Genomic DNA, 19,127 nt, shown 5'->3' with positions numbered 1-19,127 from the left:
ACATCATAACTAAATCTGTAGTCTATGTACAGGTTTGAAAAGTATGGTAGAGGACAAAAGCATCAGTCTGTCTCCAAGTTAAGTGGTCCTCTGTTGAAACATTTGAGACAGTAGTATAAGAGTTGCTGGTGGCGGAGTCCAACGGAATGACAAAAAAACATTTATACATTTCTCTCCCTTCCCACAAACACCGGCCCCACAGAAAAATGACAATTGTGCATAGCCTACATGCATTTTAGAATAATGTTATTTTTTGTATAGATTATTTATTTCCAAATGGGCTTATTAGACACGATATCAGTGTGCAAATTTTTTTTTTTCATGAAACAAATTAAACACAGTTAACAAATAAATGCATAATTAGCACTCAAAGTAGTTTTCATTTGTAAAATCAAATTGCGCAGTTTTATTGGATWTTTTTTTTACCCAAACTGTCACCTAAAAATTTGCACCCCCCAAAAAGAACAATAACAATTTTATCCTTTTGACATGGAAAGAAACAACTAAAATGTCTTCAAGTGGAGATGTGTTCAGGAGTCGATAGGTTTTATTGGTTACCAACGTTAACCTTTGTCAGTTTGAATAACCTCAATGTATTTGATTTCCTGTCCATTTGCACTCATATCATACCAAATGACGTCGATTACCATACACTATAATAATTAAGTGACTGGACCGTGTTTGTCAATGATGGACTTCAGTTCATAACCTAACAAGAACATTATGATTTACAACATAAACCTCCTATATGCATGTAACACACACACTGCACCATCTGCTGAAACCATAAGCTTGAAATAAGAGATTCCTCTATACAAATAAACATTCAATCAAAGCCTTTCCTCAGGTGACTAGATAGGGCCACACCGAGACAGAGGCAACTTAGCAGCGTTTACCCTGATTACATAGGTCCATCTATGCTTTTACAACATCCCCCTTAATGTCATTCAACACCTATAGTTTAGAGAGGAGACATATGTCCTCTGTAGTCATTCATTCATTGTCAGTTTACTTTCAACTAGATGGTTTGGAGTTTAATTAACAAGCCCTAACCCACTTTAGAATCACCCTGTCTTTTCAGGCAATAAGCACAACATCCTTCTAGATTAGTCTGCCTACAATTATATAAATATGTTTATTTTAAATACACCCAAAGTGAAGAACAAGGCTCTCTAACCCTGTTCTTGGAAAGCTACCCTCCTGTAGGTTTTCACTCCAACCCCAGTTGTACCTAACCTGATTCAGCTTATCAACCAGCTAATTGTTAGAATCAATTGTGCTAGATTAGGGTTGGGTTAGAGCAAAAACCTACAGGATGGTAGCGCTCCAGGAACAGGGTTGGAGCAAAAACCTACAGGATGGTAGAGCTCCAGGAACAGGGTTGGAGCAAAAACTACAGGATGGTAGAGCTCCAGGACACGGGTTGGAGCAAAAACCTACAGGATGGTAGCACTCCAGGAACAGGGTTGGAGCAAAAACTACAGTGGTAGCGCTCCAGGAACAGGGTTGGAGCAAAAACTCCAGGATGGTAGCACTCCAGGAACGGGTTGGAGCAAAAACCTACAAGGTGGTGGCTCTCCAGGAACAGGGTTGGAGCAAAAACCTACAGGATCATAGCTCTCCAGAAACAGGGTTGGAGCAAAAACCTACAGGACCGTAGCTCTCCAAGAACAGGGTTGGAGCAAAAACCTACAGGATGGTAGCACTCCAGGAACAGGGTTGGAGCAAAAACCTACAGGATGGTAGCTCTCCAAGAACAGGGTTGGAGCAAAAACCTACAGGATGGTAGCTCTCCAGGAACAGGGTTGGAGCAAAAACCTACAGGATCGTAGCTCTCCAGAAACAGGGTTGGAGCAAAAACCTACAGAGCGGTAGCTCTCCAGGAACAGGGTTGGAGCAAAAACCTACAGGGTGGTAGCTCTGCAGGAACAGGGTTGGAGAGCCATGGTGTAAGACCTAAACGGAAAGTCTAAATAATCAATCACATATCATATTGCACCAACGATGCAAAAATACACGTCTACACAATATTTATAAAAAGGTTATTCTCTAAGGGTTGTACAGTTGCAAACTTCCTACACAACACAGACACACAGAAACAAGACAAAGAAACATAATATCTTCTGCTTGTGTCTGAACGTGTGCATTCATGGTTATTACAACAGAAGCCTTTCAGCCTTACAGTACGATAACTTTGAAGTCTTAAGTATTTCCCCTCCCCTTTGATCTTGACACATTTGCTGACTACTTCAACTTGTTTGTGAAGGGAAAAGATCACGTGAAGTGAGGGGCGTGATGAGGGTTCTCTTGGAGGTCAGGGTTCATAGTTCATTAGTGTAGATGGCCGAGGTGTGTCAGGGTGGGTGGAGAAATGGGCTTTGTGGTCCACAGCCACAGGCCTGACCCAATGTCCATGGTCATATTCATTAGGGCACACCATAGCAAAAGGTTTTGCAACGGGGGAAAAAAACAAGCATTTATTATTGGGAAAGTTCATGTGGTACCTCCCCATTTCAGTAAATGTTCCATTTGGTGCCTAATGAATACACCCCAGGTTCAGAACTTGGTTCTGGTCTAGTGATGGACCTTGAAGGCCAGCAGCTGCTCAGAGTGCATGTTATTAAGGGAGCGTAGTTCGGGCAGTCTGAGGAGCAGCTTGGTGAATATGGCCGACTCGTTAGGGTGGTTCTTAGTGATGAGGCCCTTCAGGTGCCGGATCAGAGTCTCCTGAAGCGCCTCCACAGAGTTCACGTTCTCAATCCCTGAGCGATCTAGAACACAAAAAACACAGTAGAACTTTGTTAGACCTGGTTCCTATACTTTTCTTTGATTACCATTCACCCATGTATGGCTCTATGACAGGAAGCTGGATAGAAGATGTTAGTAAGGAAGGAAACATTCACTATAATACAAAGCATGCTTTCAAACAACAAACATACTTTAGATAGTTACACTACTCTCTTGGTAAGGAGCCATACAGTACCATAACAACTCACAGTATTAAGTCTGTTTCTATAGGCTCTATTGTCTATAGTCTAGAAGAAAGTATATTTAAAAGCATCAGGAAATATGAATGAAAAGGTCACGTCATGATCCTACCGGCAGAGATGAGGACAACAGTGGTGAACAGGCTCATCTCCTCCTCGCTAAGGCCGAGCCGCATCAGATTTTCGCTGAAGTCCATCATGGAGGTCAGGAAGTCGCCGGCGCCCATGGCTCGTAACGTCTCCACGCTGTACTTGGTACCACCCAGGAATGTCACAGTGCGGTCTTTCACGTCAAACAGCGACGCAAAACGGATAACTAGCACCTGATGAAGTGACAGCAGATACTAAGTACGTTTGGCTGGATCAACTGCATTTCCATGAGAGCCATATCAGTTTGTTTTTAATACTGTTTTCATTCACATACATGTGAGAAAGGGGATAAGGGGTAGAGGAGAGAAGGAGAAAAGAAGAGCCTAGGGAAGGAAGATGGAGTAAAACAATCCAATAAGAGGTTTTAATATACTGTAAGTGAGTGTTCTGGTCTTCACCTCAAAGGTACCAGCCTTGAGCAGGCTGACCTGGTCGTGTTGAGAGAGGTCGCTGAAGCCTGGGATCTGCTTGGCAAACTCCACCACCTCCCTGACGGCCGGGGTGAAACTGTGGCTGAACTCCTCCCAGATCCCATGGCCTGACTTATGGGGATTCACATGGGGAGATGTGTTCATGGGACACAGCTGAGGATGGAGAGGGGAGAAGGACTTGGGTTAGAAGGAGGCACATGCAACATATCATTCATATACTTATTAAATGGTGGATAAGGCAAGTTTCCCATATACATTGTGTTATGTTAACACAATCTGAAGGTGTGAGATCAAGTATGGTGTTCCACAGGGATCGAATCTTGGACTTCTATTATTTGTAGTTTATGATCTGAGAAGTGCTGTACAAATGTAGTCGATCAATATATTATACAATAGATTAGCATAGATATTATATTAACTATAATATATCATATAGTCATTGTCCATCTGTCTATCTTGGACTCACCAGATGCATCCTGTTGCCCCCGCTACACAGTGGTCCTGTGAATCCTCCATGGGAGTTGGAGGTGGCCTGGCTAGTGCTGTTGTTGCCTCCATGGTGGGTGTAGGCTGGGAAATAGCCACTAGGGGAGCTGTTGGGCAGTCTGTCTCTGCTGTAGGGACATTGATTCTGGGTGGGGGTGGTGGGAGTACCTCTGCTGTAGGGGCAATGGCTGGGGGTGGTGGTGTCGTTCTCCTGGCAATGGTGCCTGTCAGGGCCCTGAGGCCCAGTGTTGGTGGGCCTCTCCTGAGCCTGGTCGTGGGCCTTAGTGGCTGTGAATGGGGACAGGTCATTCTGCTGGTTCCGGTTCCTCTCCTCTATCCTCTTTCCAGTGTCACTGACATGTTGCTCCTCCCCCGGGGAGGTCTGCTGGGCATCGGACTGGGGGGAGGGGCTACCTTGCTTCTGATTGTACATGAAGGTCTCCTGGTGGGCCCGGGTCACCGAGCCAATCCCATCCTCTGACCCGCGGTCTGAACCACTTGATGGAGACGCCGATATAGGGCTTGGGCTTGTATCCATGGTGACCGCAGACTCTGGGTGATGTTTGGGCTCCTCTGATTGGTTGGATCCGGGGGAAGCGGCGGGAGAGGTGGAGGAAGAGGCGGAGCCTAAACCAGAGTCAACATCTTGGGGGCGGGGCTCCCCAGGGCAGGCCGGCACCTGAGGCTGATTGGCCAGGGGGAGGGGGGTGTTGCCGTGGAGCTGGCTGTGTAGCTGGCTGTTGTTGTTCATCATGTTGTTCACAGCACTCTGCATCTCTAGCAGCATGCGCTGCTTCTCACGCTTTGGGATGCGGCCGAAACGCACAGCTATTAGAGGAAAGAGGTAGGAGACAAGGTTTAACACGGGTGGACACTACACAACTTTCAAAATCCTAACACTTAACAATGTGGCACAGACGGTGGTCACACACTACAAGACTCTTCACTTTGTCGTGAGGATTCTCAATACCACGCCGTCTCGCCAAAACAATGATGTGATTAGATTTAATGTAGCTATGAGCTATGGCTCAAAGCAGCCTCAAACGTTCAGTCATTCACGCTTGCCATATAGAGTTGAAATATCTAGGAAACATTTTGAATTGAATATCATTGATTGTGAACTTCAGAGCTGTGACTATTTGACACTTTGGCTTTGGTTAAAGGCAAGTATAAACACATACTAGTAGTAGTCATCGCTCCTGCTACAGAGTCTACACATTCTGGGTGACGCCAAACAACGTCATCATCTCACTGGCTTCTTCTCTGGCGAACTCTCATTGGCTATTGCTGATCACCGTTCTCAAAACGTGTCATTTCAAATCTCACACTACAAGAGCATTGCAGATTTTGTCTGGGACTGCTCAAAGACGAGATCGGTAGCCTTCAGATTGCGTCTTTGACCCGCTCACATTAAACGAGCGTCGGTGATGCAACGATATGGGGATTTTTGGCTCCGATCTAAAAAAGTTGTCTTGGACAGCTAAATCGTGTAGTGTTCACCAGGCTTTAATTACCTCCAACACCTCCTATTAAAATGATCTTTGCTGATAGGTATGCTAGTCTACAGATAATGATCAAATACTGTAAATCCTTGTTAAAAATCGAACAAACCGATACTTTTCTTCATCTACTTTTTTCTCAACTACATACTTATGTAACCCATGACAACCCACGAGAACGGTAATAAACCATGTATTATTGTGACAGGAGAGGGGATGTAGTTATAGAAGGTAATAGGAACTTACAGTCCTTGGACATGCCGACCAGCAGACACTTCTTGAAGCGACACTGCTGGCAGCGGTTCCTGTTGATCCTCATGATGGCACAGCTCTCGTTCTTCAGGCACTTCTTATACTGGATGTTCTGCTGGATGCTCCGACGGAAGAAACCCTATACACACACAGACAGACACACTAGTGAGTCAGAGTTTGTCGGGAGACTTGCTAGTTCACAGAGCTTTGACAGCAGAACTAGGTCATTAAGAGAGGAGAGAGGCTGTGGTTAAAAATAAGGAAGAAGCATTCTGAGTTCGATGATTTGACCCTGTTAGGCTACCGTCCCATTATGTCATTGCCCTTGCTCTCTCACCTTAACTATGGCATTGAGGCACAACATTGATTAGGTGTGTGTGTGTGTGTGTGTGTGTGTGTCAGTCTGTGTCAGTCTGTGTGTTCTCACCTTGCAGCCCTCACAGGCATGGACCCCATAGTGGAATCCAGATGCAATATCTCCACACACCTTACACAGCAGCACCAGGCCGTTGATTTCTGCAAAAACACAGAGGCAAAACATCTCATCTGCACTCATTGACGCAATGCCTCTTTAAATTAAATTCAACAGATTGTATTCATACCCAAAGCCAAGGGACCATTATTGCAATAGTAACTGAATAGACATTCAAGTTATTGCACGGCAGAGAAACCACTCACTAGTAATGCTGCATTTTGCACTGGTCTTTGCTGTAGTATGGGCCAGTGGGAGACCTGCCATGGTTAGGGGCGTGTCCACCACGTTGCCCTGGCGACAGCTGTGGGAGGAGTTGTGTGTCAGGGAGGAGGAGTTGTAGCAGTCATTTGAGTCACTATGACATGACTCAGGGCTGGAGGAGCTGATGTAGGCTATTACACCCCCTAGTGGAGAGACAGACATGATGATTAGGCTGATAATTTCATATAATTAAATATAACACATATTATACTGTTATCTCTATGTATAGGGCTGGCTGCTGGGGTAGCAGAGGTTCAAGTTACACAAAGAACAATGATTTTACATGACCTTATAAATAGAGAGTGTTTGAAAGGAATTTGAATTCATGTTGTTTCAGAAGGGAAGGATCTGGAAATCGTAGTCCAAAAAATATTCATATTTTGGGTGGGGTGTGTTGAGACTGAGCACTGCAGCAGACAGCCGAGTCTCGTGAGTGAGATCAGACAGAGCAGCATGCGTTGTGACAACTTTTTACCAGTTGTAGGTAGGCTATTTAGATTGTCGTTATGGAGACATCCATTTCCAACCCTTTTTCTAGAAAACATATTTCCAACCTTTTTTCACACTCATCACGAAATAACGGTGACAAAGCACAGGAAAATGACTTTAGGCACTTAGAGCCCATTAGAAAAATGTGCTGGGACATTGGTTGAAACTGCATTCTAATGTAGACTTGACTTATTGAAAAGCATATCAAGCTAAAGGTTTTACACATGCTCAGTTCTTGGGTCTCCAGCGCTGGGCGAGTGGAAATGTCAAGTGAACTCCCTTGCGTGCTTCTGGTATAGGGAAAGGTCCACAATGAAACTGACATTAAAATGTGGAGAATGATACAGTTGCATCTGCTGGCCATCAATTAGCCTATTCATTTCTTTTTTTTTTWATAAATGTTATCCCCTTTTCTCCCCAATTTTCGTGGTATCCAATCGCTAGTAATTACTATCTTGTCTCATCGCTACAACTCCCGTACGGGCTCGGGAGAGACGAAGGTCGAAAGCCACGCGTCCTCCGAAGCACAACCCAACCAAGCCGCACTGCTTCTTAACACAGCGCGCCTCCAACCCGGAAGCCAGCCGCACCAATGTGTCGGAGGAAACACCGTGCACCTGGCTCCCTTGGTTAGCGCGCACTGCGCCCGGCCCGCCACAGGAGTCGCTGGAGCGCGATGAGACAAGGATATCCCTACCGGCCAAACCCTCCCTAACCCGGACGACGCTAGCCCAATTATGCGTCGCCCCACGGACCTCCCGGTCGCGGCCGGCTGCGCGCGCAGCTAGCACATCCCGCGACCGAGATGTCCGTGGGGCAAAGCATAATTGGGCTAGCGTCGTCCGGGTTAGGGAGGGTTTGGCCGGTAGGGATATCCTTGTCTCATCGCGCTCCAGCGACTCCTGTGGCGGGCCGGGCGCAGTGCGCGCTAACGCGGGAGGACCCCCAGCCTATTCATTTCTATGCCTATGTTGGCTACTGTAGCCTACCATTTTAAACAAATATGTTGAAATGACGATATCACTGTAGCCAATGCAAAGTGAACATTTGTTTCACTTGTGTAGTTTACCTGGAGGTGGCAAACGGATTTAATAACTAGCCTATAACTTCAGTTTATTAATGTTGTTGTAGCCCTGTGTTATTAAACACTGTCTTGCAAGCATAGTCCTATTCAGTATAATTTACAGTACCAGTCAAAAGTTTGGACGCCTACTCATTCAAGGGTTTTTCTCTATTTTTACTATTTTCTACATTATAGAAAAATAGTGAAGACATCAAAACCATGAAATAACACATATGGAATCATGGAGCAACCAAAAAAAGTGCTAAACAAATCAAAATATATTTTAGATTTTTCAAAGTAGCCACCCTTTGCCTTGATGACAGCGTTGCACACTCTTGGCATTCTCTCAACCAGCTTCATGAGGTAGTCACCTGGAATGCATTTCAATTAACAGGTGTGTTGTGACAAGGTAGGAGTGGTGTACAGAAGTTTCTTCAAGTGCAGTCGCAAAAAACATCAAGCACTATGATGAAACTGGCTCTCATGAGGACCGCCACAGGAAAGGAAGACACAGTTACCTCTGCTGCAGAGGATAAGTTCGTTAGAGTTACCAGCCTCAAAAATTGCATTCCAAATAAATGCTTCAGAGTTAAAGTGACAGACATCTCCACATCAACTGTTCAGAGGAGACTGTGTATATCAGGCCTCAATGATTGAATTGCTGCAAAGAAACCACTACTAAAAGGACACCAATAAGAAGAAGAGACTTGCTTGGACCAAGAAACACGAGCAATGGACATTAGACTGGTGGAATTCTGTCCTTTGGTCTGATGAGTCCAAATTTGAGATTTTTGGTGAGAGTAGCTAAACAGATGATCTCCGCAGTTGTGATTCCCACTGTGAAGCATGGAGGAGGAGGTGTGATGGTGCTTTACTAGTGACACTGTCTGGGATTTATTTAAATTTCAAGGCACACTTAACCAGCATGGCTACCAGAGTATTCTGCAGCGAAACACCATCCCATCTGATTTGCGTTTAGTGGGACTATCATTTGTTTTTCAACAGGACAATGACCCAAAACACACCTCCAGGCTGTGTGAGGGTTATTTGACCAAGAAGGGCTATATTACCAAGAAGGAGAGTGATGGAGTGCTGCATCAGATGACCTGGCCACCACAATCACCTGGCCTCAACCCAATTGAGATGGTTTGGGATGAGTTGGACCGCAGAGTGAAGGAAAAGCAGGTAACAAGTGCTCAGCATATGTGGGAACTCCTTCAGGACTGTTGGAAAAGCATTCCAGGTGAAGCTGGTTCAGAGAATGCCAAGGGTGTGCAAAGCTGTCATCAAGGCAAAGGGTGGCTACTTTGAAGAATCTCAAATATAATTTAAAAAAAAAAAGTTTAATAAGGCCYAATTATCTTTTCTCTTGCGACATTCTTGCCTAGTTATAGAAACTACAAAAATAATAAAAAACAAATATTCAAATTATTTTAGTCACATTAGCTCACAATAATTATAATTTTGATGGAAAACCAAATGTTGCTTTTTATTATTATACCAGGTAAATTGACAGAGAACACATGCTCATTTACAACAACGACCTTGGGAATAATTACAGGGGAGAGGAGGATGAATGAGCCAAGATGGGGATGAATGAGCCATGAATGAGCCATGATGGGGATGATTAGGTGGCCATGATGGTATGAAGGCCAGATTGGCAATTTAGCCAGGTCACCGGGGTTAACACCCCTACTCTTACGATAAGTGCCATGGGATCTTTAGTGACCACAGAGAGTCAGTACTAGAGGTCGAKCGATTATGATTTTTCAATGCCGATACCGATACCGATTATTGGAGGACAAAAAAAGCCGATACCGATTAATCGGCCGATTTTTTTTATTTTTTAAATCTAGTGGGGAGAACAAGTATTTGATACACTGCCGATTTTGCAGGTTTTCCCTACTTACAAAGCATGTAGAGGTCTGTCATTTTTATCATAGGTACACTTCAACTGTGAGAGACGGAATCTAAAACAAAAATCCAGAAAATCACATTGTATGATTTTTAAATAATTAATTTGCATTTTATTGCATGACATAAGTATTTGATCACCTACCAACCAGTAAGAATTCCGGCTCTCACAGACCTGTTAGTTTTCTTTAAGAAGCCCTCCTGTTCTCCACTCATTACCTGTATTAACTGCACCTGTTTGAACTCGTTACCTGTATAAAGACACCTGTCCACACACTCAATCAAACAGATTCCAACCTCTCCACAATGGCCAAGACCAGAGAGCTGTGTAAGGACATCAGGGATAAAATTGTAGACCTGCACAAGGCTGGGATGGGCTACAGGACAATAGGCAAGCAGCTTGGTGAGAAGGAAACAACTGTTGGCGCAATTATTAGAAAATGGAAGAAGTTCAAGATGACGGTCAATCACCCTCGGTCTGGGGCTCCATGCAAGATTTCACCTCGTGGGCATCAATGATCATGAGGAAGGTGAGGGATCAGCCCAGAACTACACGGCAGGACCTGGTCAATGACCTGAAGAGAGCTGGGACCACAGTCTCAAGAAAACATTAGTAACACACTACGCCGTCATGGATTAAAATCCTGCAGCGCACGCAAGGTCCCCTGCTTAAGCCAGTGCATGTCCAGGCCGTCTGAAGTTTGCCAATGACCATCTGGATGATCCAGAGGAGGAATGGGAGAAGGTCATGTGGTCTGATGAGACAAAAATATAGCTTTTTGTCTAACTCCACTCGCCATGTTTGGAGGAAGAAGAAGTATGAGTACAACCCAAGAACACCATCCCAACCGTGAAGCATGGAGGTGGAAACATCATTCTTTGGGGATGCTTTTCTGCAAAGGGGACAGGACGACTGCACCGTATTGAGGGGAGGATGGATGGGGCCATGTATCGCGAGATCTTGGCCAACAACCTCCTTCCCTCAGTAAGAGCATTGAAGTGGGTCGCGGGCTGGGTCTTCCAGCATGACAACGACACGAAGCACACAGCCATGGCAACTAAGGAGTGGCCCGTAAGAAGCATCTCAAGGTCCTGGAGTGGCCTAGCCAGTCTCCAGACTGAACCCAATAAAATCTTTGGAGGGAGCTGAAAGTCCGTATTGCCCAGCGACAGCCCCGAAACCTGAAGGATCTGGAGAAGATCTGTAGGGAGGAGTGGGCCAAAATCCTGCTGCAGTGTGTGCAAACCTAGTGAAGAACTACAGGAAACGTATGATCTCTGAAATGCAAACCAAAGGTTTCTGTAGCAAATATAATTCTGCTTTTCTGAGTACAATACTTATGTCATGCAATAAAATGCAAATTAATTACTTAATAAAATCATACAATTGTGATTTTTCTGGATTTTTGTTTTAGATTCCGTCTCTCATAGTTGAAGTGTACCTATGATAAAATTACAGACCTCTACATGCTTTGTAAGTAGGAAAACCTGCAAAATCGGCAGTGTATCAAATACTTGTTCTCCCCACTGTATATATACAGTATATATCAATGCACACACACACACACAACACACACACACACATTTTTGTAATAATGAAATTGCAACAATACTGAATGAACAATGAACACTATTTATTTTTAACTTAATATAAACATAAATACACACACAGCTCTGAAGTGACATGATACTGAAGAGTCCTGCTTAGAGACAAATATCTCAACTGTTGAATAAAAAATAGAGTTTAAGTTACCTGTGATGTGTGAAAACAAAAACTTTAATTTCTATATGCAGGAAATCCTATTTTAATAATGGGCATGGAAGAATTGACCACCAAGTGCGAGTCATAATTCCCCATGACACTTTCTAGCCAAATCTGAAAAGCGGTTCCTTCATTTAATTCCATAGGATATTTTTAGATTCCTTAAAAATAAGGTCTGTGTTCGTGTAGGCATACATCACCGTGCCAATTTATAAGTGTAGATATCCATAGGACAAGGTAACTCTGATCAATATTGGCTAAATATAAGTGAAGATAAAAAATTGTGTAGAGTGGATTTATGAAATGTTGACAAACGTTACCTATCCTAGTGAGATTTACACGGAATCAAAACGTCGAGGGTTTAAGCCTGCACGAACACAGACCCTTATTTGAAGTAGATCAAGAACATTCTCTAGGAAGACATGAAACGGTAAAATAACGAAGGAACCCCTTCAAATTCAGCCGCAAGTTATTACAGGAATTATATACGCGTCGACTATTTCTCTCTAAACCATATACCTTGACTCCGGAAACTATCACCTCGAAAACAAAACGTTTATTCCGTTCCGTATTTTATCTAACGGGTGCATCCATGAGTCTAAATATTCCTGTTACATGCACACCTTCAATGGTTGTCATAATTACGTAAAATTCTGACAATTAGTTCGCAAAGAGCCAGGCCGGCCCAAACTGTTGCATATACCCTGACTCTGCGTGGAATGAACGCAAGAGAAAATGACACAATTTCACCTGGTTAATATTGCCTGCTAACTGGATTTTTTTAGCTAAATATGCAGGTTTAAAAATATATACTTGTGTATTGATTTTAAGAAAGGCATTGATGTTTATGGTTAAGTACACATTGGAGCAATAACAGTCATTAAATGATTGTTTTTTATAAGATAAGTTTAATGCTAGCTAGCAACTTACTTAGCTTACTGCATCGCTAACAGGCAGGCTCCTCGTGGAGTGCATGTAACCAGTGTGTAGAGAGCAGTGGTCTTAACCTGGTTCGATCGAACCCAGGGTTTCGGTGAGTCAGTCTCAGGGGTTCGGCGGAGGTCAAGACACACATCCGACTCATATGATTCGTGATGACACCGCCCGCTTGGCCATCATTGGCTGCAGGTGATCACGCTACATCGCTTGGCCTATTGGTGCTGCAGGGAATTTGTGCGCTCATGAGTCGACTTGTGACTGTCGTGATGGTACGTCTTGTGATTTCTTTCTTAATATTTTAATCCTTCATACTTACTATTCGAGCAAAAAAAGAAAGTGGTCGGACGAATATGTACATATGGATTCACATGTATAACGGAACGTGATGGGAGTCAGCTCCTAACTGCTGATTTGCAATGCAAGTTGAGCAATTCTAGTCTAGCACCGGCAAAACTAAGAGAACACTTCTTAAGCTGCATGGAGATGGAAATACAAGAAACACAACGCTCGCTGAATTCAAGGTGAAGAGAGCCAGATTCGATGAAAAGGCTACTCTGCCTGTTCTCGGCTTTGTACCCATAACAAACTGATCCTCACAGAATCGTACGAAGTTGCTTACCGATCGCAAAGCAGGGCAAACCACACACCATTGGTTGAAACACTCATAAACCAGCTGTGTTGAAGATGGCGAATATCATGCTGGAAAAGAGGCTGAAGTTAAGTTATCCCAAATTCCTCTTCAAATGACACATCAGCGACAGAATAGAGGACATGAGCAAAGACATCTTGGCTCAAGTAGTTGCAGATCTGATTTCAAGCCGCGGCAAAATTCAGCCTTAACTCGACGAGATACACAGACGTTTCCAATCTAAGCCAGCTTGCTGTATTTGTGCGCTATGTGAAAGACGACGTGAATAAAGGAAGATTTTTTATTTTGGTAAGCTCTTACAACAACAACTAAGGCAGCCGATGTGAAGAAACTTGTGGATGACTTCTTCAAGACAACAATCTTTGTGGGATAATGGTTTTCTGCAGTTCGTTCGGACGGACTACCAGAACTATGTGCGAACTAGTGCTCTGAGGCACCGCATCTTCAGTGAGCTGTGTAAAGAAATGGGCTCTGAATTCGAGGTACTTCTGTACCATTCTAACGTTCGTGGTTATCCCGGGACAGGTGCTGAATCGTGTTTTTGCCGTGCGTGTGGAATTAGCCCTGTTTTTGCAAGAGCACCAACATTGTCATGCAGATTGCTTCAAAAATTCTGAGTTCATTCTCATTTTAGCGTACATGGCTGATATCTTCGCAGCTCTCAATCATCTCAATCAAAAGATGCAAGGGCGGTGGAGTCAACATCATCGAAGCGGAGGAAAACCTGAAGGCTTTTCAAAAAAAGCTACCGTTATGGAAACGACGAACAGAGAACGATAACTTCGCAAACTTTTCCCTGGAATTGGAGACATTTCTGTACCCCGCGGAACTGAAGCAAGCAATTGCCACACACTTAGATGAGCTTGCAAAGTCTCTCGACGGATACTTCCCTACAAGAGAGTCATATCCAGCATGGGTGAGACCAGCCGTTCACGTTTAGTGTTGAGACACAGATGTCAATGATGAAATACCTCGATGAAATCATTGAAATTCACGCAGAGCCAGGTTCAACAGCAACTCTTCAGAACAACAACGCTTTCAACGTTTTGGTGTCAACAAATGGTAAGTTACCCCTGTTATTGCTAAGAAAGCTCTGGAGATTTTCATACCGTTTGTTACAACATATCTTTGCGAGCAATCCTTTTTGAGGATGCTGGACATAAAAACGAAGAAAAGGAACAGACTTTGTTGCGAAAATGACATGAGAGTGGCACTTGCCAAGGTGAAGCCGCGCATTTCTGAACTGGTCTCTGAAAGGCAACAGCAGAAGTCACACTGATTTGCAGTAAATATTCATTATTATGTTTTTGTGTGAAAATCATGTTTTGATGATTTTGTTCTTTGAACACACGGTGTTGATGTACAGTTCATTTTGTGCACCAGTAAAATATATACCTATGTTTTGAATTTGAAAAAATCATATTTTATTTTTCCAATTAAGAAGGGTTCGGTGAATGCGCATATGAAACTGGTGGGGTTCAGTACCTCCAACAAGGTTAAGAACCACTGTGTTAGAGCATTGGACTAGTTAACTGTAAGGTTGCAAGATTAGATCCCCCGAGCTGACAAGGTTAAAAATCTGTCGTTCTGCCCCGCTAGGCCGTCATTGTAAATAAGAATGTGTTCTTAACTGACTTGCCTAGTTAAATAAAGATTAAATAAAGGTGTAAAAAAATATATATATATAAATATATATAAAAAATATATATATATAAATATATATTTAAAAAATAATAATAATCGGCGCCCAAAAATACCGATTTCCGATTGTTATGAAAACTTGAAATCGTCCCCGATTAATCGGCCATTCCGATTAATCGGTCGACCTCTAGTCAATACACCCGTTTAACATCCCAACCCGAAAGATGGCACCCTACACAAGGCAATGTCCCCAATCACTGCCCTGGGGCTATGGGATATTTGTTTTAGACTAGGAAACGGTGCCTGCTACTGGCCTCCAACACCACTTCCAGCAGCATCTGGTCTCCCATGCACAGACCAACCAGGACCAACCCTGCTTAGCTTCAGAAGCAAGCCAGCAGTGGGATGCAGGGTGGTATGCTGCTGGCCTTCTTAGGTTGTTAGTAAGTTAAATCGAGAAATCCTTCTTAATTTGCTCAATAAAGTTATGGGAAAAGGGTTTATTGGCTAAATGTGGCAGCTCTCTTGCAGCGAAAAACATTTTTGAGATAGTTTTTAGGCCTCGTGGGCAGGTTTTGAGTTGTCTTGGGCAAGAAATTTCAGCTAGACCTGGCAACCCTGTGCAGAGTGGCTCTCAGCCAGGAAGAGAGGCCGACCACCCGCCCAGGAACCGCTCTGTTTTATCACCCCCCTTTTGTCAGATCAGGCTGACCTCGTTTCTCTTCCTACATTCTGGTTAGATAACACCCCTGTTACATAATGCCAGTTTCAGCAGGGTGTGTGGAGAATAGCCTGGCTACACTTCAACTCACACACATATGGCTCAAGAGGGAAGCTCATCGTCATTCAATCAAGAAGCAGGGTCAGGGCCAACATTGCCAGATTGCTTCATGAAGCAAGCGATTAATGCCTGCCAAATGTTGTGTGGCCTTATGGTACTAAATAAAATGTAATTTGTCACATGCGCCGAATACAACAGGTGTTGTAGACCTTACAGTGAAATGCTTACTTACAAGCCCTTAACCAACAATGCAGTTTTAAGAAAATACCTAAAAATGTAAGAGATAAGAATAACAAATAATTAAAGAGCAGCAGTAAATAACAATAGTGGGGCTATATACAGGGGGTACCGGTACAGAGTCAATGTCAAGGTAATTGATGTGTTCATGAGTTGGTCGTCTGTAAATTCCTTGTTGATCGAACTGCATTACAGAAGTTTCAGCAAATTCTAAAATAATCTCAATAGCTACAGCTGCCCTCTTTTCAACATTCATAAAGCACAAGAAATCCCATAGCAAACCCATTCCAAATAAGGGTGACTTACATAATGAATAGATGATTAGGTTGTGAAACTCTTGGCCAATCAATTATAATTTTACTAGACTGACGAAGCTCATTTTTGGAACCCGCCCCTACCTGGAACGGACATGTTTTCTCAATAAACCCAGTGGTAGAAAACTGTGTCAGTTTACATTGCTGCAAACCTATAACTGCATGCAGTTTCACGTGTATCCACACCAACTCGCAGTGCATTATCTTTGGCAGAATTATGCAATATTTACGTCACAGCACTTCTCCACCAACCAGAGGACGCAAAGGAGCATTTAAAGAAGGAGGTATACACGCCACAGCGCTCCTCAGCCAATCAGAGAGATCGTATACAGAGTCGCACATGGCTAACGACCCGTGCATGTGAGAAAAGGGACCTGCAACACTGTTCCAGCATACCAATACTAAAATAACAACACCTTCAATGGCACTCCTAACCCACTTTAACCCAGTTTTAATTAAGGCTCATTACAGTAAGAAAAATATAACATGTATGAGCAGTTCACTGTAATACAATTTGCTCATGTTTTAATTCAAAACATCACAAAACTCTTTAAAACCAGGATTCTGACAAGTAGCCTGTTAAAGTTGTAATATTAATCTAGGTTGTGGTCTAATGAAATACACTATCAAGATGCAAAGTCAAACGGTTAAACTGTAGACACTAAAATAGGCTAGAGGCCTACACATACATCTTTAGAAACGTATTGAGCAGAATATGATCATTTTACCTGCTTTTGTAGATTCCATGTGCTCTGACTTCTGAAATCCCCTTATTTGGACCTTTAGTCTGATGACGTGTTTCTTATCTTGTTTTCACCAACTTTTTACGTCACTGGTTGATGTTTTTGATCAATGAATTGAAGCGTTCGGAAAATAGTCGGCAAATGCACGTAGTCCTACTAGTTTCATAGATGACAGCTATCGCTCAACAGCAACTGTTGCTAATCAGATTGATTTCCCGTCGTGATAGTTGACGATCACCAACGTCCCAAACAATTGACGTAAACTAAACTGTATCCGTTTGGTTGAAAACACGCCCCGAATCAAACAATAGATAGTAGCCAATTGTTTCGCTTCAGAATGAATCGAACGTTCGGAATTCCGTATATTATTCTTTTTCGTAGAGCGCTCAAAAAAGCTGTCCGTCTGATGTCTCTTTTCTGAAGACTAAAGATAGGCCTAAGCATATTAATAGCTATAGCATAAAAATGTGTATTTTCTCGAAGGAAACGATAGCTCTGGTAGCAAAGAGTAGAACGTTATTATTCGCTGGACGACAGTTCCGAGTTGAGCTCTCGACTCGAGCTGCTATTCTTCTTCTTTGGTGGGGTTTATCGGCGGTTGGCATCCAACGTTTTGGTGCATTACCGCCATCTACTGTACTGGAGTGTGGGCCAGAGACGAGGAGAAACTCAAATCAAATTGTATTGGTCACATACACATGGTTAGCAAATGTTAATGCGAGTGTAGCGAAATGCTTGTGCTTCTAGTTCCGACGATGCAGTAAGTAATATAACAAATTCACAAAACTACCGTATACACACAAATGTAAAGGGGTGAATAAGAATATGTACATATAAATGTATGGATGAGCGATGGCCGTGCGGCACAGGCAAGATGCAGTAGATGGTATAGAACGGTATATACATATGAGATGAATAATGTGGGATATGTAAACATTATTAAAGTGGTGTATTTAAAGTGACACCTTTATTAAGTCCATTTATTAAGGTGGCCAGAGATTGAGTCTGTATAATGGCAGCAGCCTCTCTATGTTAGTGATGGCAGTTTAACAGTCTGATGGCCTTGAGATAGAAGCTGTTTTTTAGTCTCTCGGTCCCAGCTTTGATGCACCTGTACTGACCTCGCCTTCTGGATGATAGCGGAGTGAACAGGCAGTGGCTCGGGTGGTTGTTGTCCTTGATGATCTTTTTGGCCTTCCTGTGACATCGGATGCTGTAGGTGTCCTGGAGGGCAGGTAGTTTGCCCCCGCGTTGTGCAGACCGTACTACCCTCTGGAGAGCCTTGCGGTTGTGGGCGGTGCAGTTGCCGTTCCAGGCGGCGATACAGCCCGACAGGATGCTCTCAATTGTGCATCTGTAAAAGTTTGTGAGTTTTTTAGGTGACAAGCCAAATTTCTTCACCCTCCTGAGGTTGAAGACGTGCTGTTGGGCCCTCTTCGCCACGCTGTCTGGGTGGACCATTTCAGTTTGTCCGTGATGTGTACGCCGAGGAACCTAAAACTTTCCACCTTCCCCACTACTTTACTGTCGATGTGGATGGGGGGTGCTCCCTCTGCTGTTTTCTAAAGTCCACGATCATCTCCTTTGTTTTGTTTACGTTGAGTGAGAGGTTATTTCCCTGACACCACACTCCGAGGGCCCTCACCTCCTCCCTGTAGGCCGTCTCGTCGTGGTTGGTAATCAAGCCTACCACTGTAGTGTCATCTGCAAACTTGATGATTGAGTTGGAGGCGTGCATGGCCACGCAGTCAGGGGTGAAAAGGGAGTACAGGAGAAGGCTGAGAACGCACCCTTGTGGGGCCCCAGTGTTGAGGATCAGCGGGGTGGAGATGTTGTTTCCTACCTTCACCACTTAGGGGGCGGCCCGTCAGAAAGTCCAGGACCCAGTTGCATAGAGCAGGGTGTAGACCCAGGGTCTCGAGCTTAATGACGAGTTTGGAGGGTACTATGGTGTTAAAAGCTGAGCTGAAGTCAATGAACAGCATTCTTACATAGGTATTCCTCTTGTCCAGATGGGATAGGGCAGGGTGCAGTGTGCAGTGTGATGGCGATTG

General features: G+C 43.7%; 1 protein-coding gene across 1 annotated transcript; it reads right to left on the bottom strand.

Annotated features, from left to right (window-relative positions):
* Positions 1-1,515: 1,515 nt before the first annotated feature.
* LOC111955704 (nuclear receptor subfamily 1 group D member 2) lies at positions 1,516-17,655 on the bottom strand. Its single transcript, XM_023975979.3, has 8 exons — positions 17,059-17,655; positions 6,484-6,684; positions 6,233-6,321; positions 5,800-5,944; positions 4,035-4,882; positions 3,536-3,721; positions 3,100-3,310; positions 1,516-2,771 (listed from the first exon to the last, which is right to left on the bottom strand). The coding sequence occupies exons 1-8, from the start codon at positions 17,075-17,077 to the stop codon at positions 2,575-2,577; spliced, it is 1,896 nt and encodes a 631-aa protein (XP_023831747.1). The 5' UTR covers positions 17,078-17,655; the 3' UTR covers positions 1,516-2,574.
* Positions 17,656-19,127: the final 1,472 nt, after the last annotated feature.

This window comes from Salvelinus sp. IW2-2015, linkage group LG31, assembly GCF_002910315.2.
Source record: "Salvelinus sp. IW2-2015 linkage group LG31, ASM291031v2, whole genome shotgun sequence".
Classification (NCBI taxonomy): Eukaryota; Metazoa; Chordata; class Actinopteri; order Salmoniformes; family Salmonidae; genus Salvelinus; species Salvelinus sp. IW2-2015.
The sequence above is the reverse complement of the archived record's forward strand: the minus strand, read 5'-3'. Positions and strand labels throughout refer to the sequence as shown.